Source organism: Electrophorus electricus, chromosome 21, assembly GCF_041902795.1.
Source record: "Electrophorus electricus isolate QZ-2024a chromosome 21, ASM4190279v1, whole genome shotgun sequence".
Classification (NCBI taxonomy): domain Eukaryota; kingdom Metazoa; phylum Chordata; class Actinopteri; order Gymnotiformes; family Gymnotidae; genus Electrophorus; species Electrophorus electricus.
The window spans coordinates 11,505,349-11,506,964 of NC_137517.1; the positions used below are offsets into that span (position 1 = coordinate 11,505,349).

General features: G+C 45.5%; 1 protein-coding gene across 1 annotated transcript; it reads right to left on the reverse strand.

The window, feature by feature from the left end:
* Positions 1 to 254: 254 nt before the first annotated feature.
* On the reverse strand, positions 255 to 1,408 carry LOC145652969 (uncharacterized). Its single transcript, XM_081704825.1, has 2 exons — positions 541 to 1,408; positions 255 to 420 (listed from the first exon to the last, which is right to left on the reverse strand). The coding sequence occupies exons 1-2, from the start codon at positions 1,406 to 1,408 to the stop codon at positions 395 to 397; spliced, it is 894 nt and encodes a 297-aa protein (XP_081560951.1). The 3' UTR covers positions 255 to 394.
* Between the last annotated feature and the right edge of the window lie 208 nt (positions 1,409 to 1,616).

Consider the following 1,616-nt stretch of genomic DNA (forward strand, 5'->3'; position numbering starts at 1 on the left):
GAGTCAGATGTGTAACTTTGTGCTTTAAGTCAAAGTAAATGTAATGTGTGTTGTATTTGTCCAGTAGAAAGAAGAACACAAGTATATGTATGTTGGAGAGGAAGCAGTTGTGAAGAAAGATAACAAACTTACACCCATTTTTACACACACTCAAGATAACTGAAACAGAAATATCACAGAAAAACATCTCTGCATACATTTAAAATTGCATTTATTTAAAGATTTTTTTATTTATTTTTTTCTCTCTCAGGAAGTAATAAGTGTCAGGAATGCTGGATGTCAGACAATCTCAGGTTGGAGAGCAAATGTGCAAACATGGCCCTGAAGGTTTCTGTTGCTTACAAAGGCTGTAAGGCAACTGACTGTGGTCATCTACAGAGCAGGTGAAGTCCATTCATTTCACATGCACAGGTGCAGGTGCTGAGACACAATAGACAAATAAAACAAATCTGACTCAATACTCAATACTCTAGTATTCGATGGTGAAATAAATGTCAAAAGAAGTCTTTTTTTTTAACCCATTGATGCCCCTATGCTCACCTGTCTGTTGTCCCAACTGGTCAAGCCCACAGTTCCTTCTCCCTGTTAACAACAGAGAGAAATAAATCTTCACGACAGCTGTTTCTTTGGCTCCAGGGGAAGTAGAGGCAGCCTGGCCATCCTGGCACTTGTCCTGCCTCTTGTTTTTATCCTCAGTCTTGCATGGCCGGGGCACACGGTTGCGACGTGGCACCAGGGAGGGGGCAGGCGGAGCTGGGCGCGCAGCTCTGCTCTCTACCTTATGTAAGGTCGCCCTCCTGATGAGCAGCGGTTTGTGGCAGCTCAGGTCATACTGGTGCTGGGAAGCTTCGACCTTGGAGGCACACTGACGGGCTGACGTTAGCCTCTCCAGGTCCTGGTAGAGGACCTCACCCACTTCTGGCCTGGTGTAAAATGTGGAGTTCACCTCACTGTGCTTGTCCTGCACCTTTCCTGGGACTTCCCTGACATGTTTGTGGGGGACATGCAGGGTCACAGCAGGCTTTGGGCTTTTTTGTTTGAGAGCAGCCAGCTTTGGGTGGAGGGCGGGTAGCCTTGAGATGGATGGAGCTGGTGGAGTGTGATCAGCCTTCACACTCACAGCACTGCTCTTGGTGTGTGGCTCTACAACCAGAGAAGGGAACCGAGATTTGCTGCATCGCTGACCTTCATCCAGGAGTCTGCCTGTTGACTTTCCACCATTTTTTACATCCGTGGCCTTCAGCAGTGCCGCTAATGTTATGCCCGTGCCAGATTTTCTCAGGTTTTGAGAGACTTGAGGTTTATATTGCTTCCTCTGGGGCACTCCAGAAATTTCTGGGAAATAGATGCTGCTTCCTCCTCTGTGCGAATTAACGAAATGAAAAGGAGAAATTTTTGGGTTGGCCATTGCCTCTGTAGGGCTTTTTTGTGGAGCTGGGATGGTCTTCACATCAGGGAAGAAGTTCTTCTTTGTACTTCCTGTTCCCCTCATGATGATCTCACTGTGGAAAACCAGAAAATATATAAAATCTTTAAATACTTTACAAATAAATATTAAATTATACCTCTATAAACTGTGTGTGTTTCGTTCGATGTCGGTCATCGTACATGTGTAC

Coding starts and splice junctions, on each gene's coding strand:
- LOC145652969 (XM_081704825.1), bottom strand. CDS start 1,408: ATGGCCAACCCAAAAATTTCTCCTTTTCATTTCGTTAATTCGCACAGA. Junction 421..540: donor CCAGTTGGGACAACAGACAG/GTGAGCATAGGG, acceptor ATTGTGTCTCAG/CACCTGCACCTGTGCATGTG.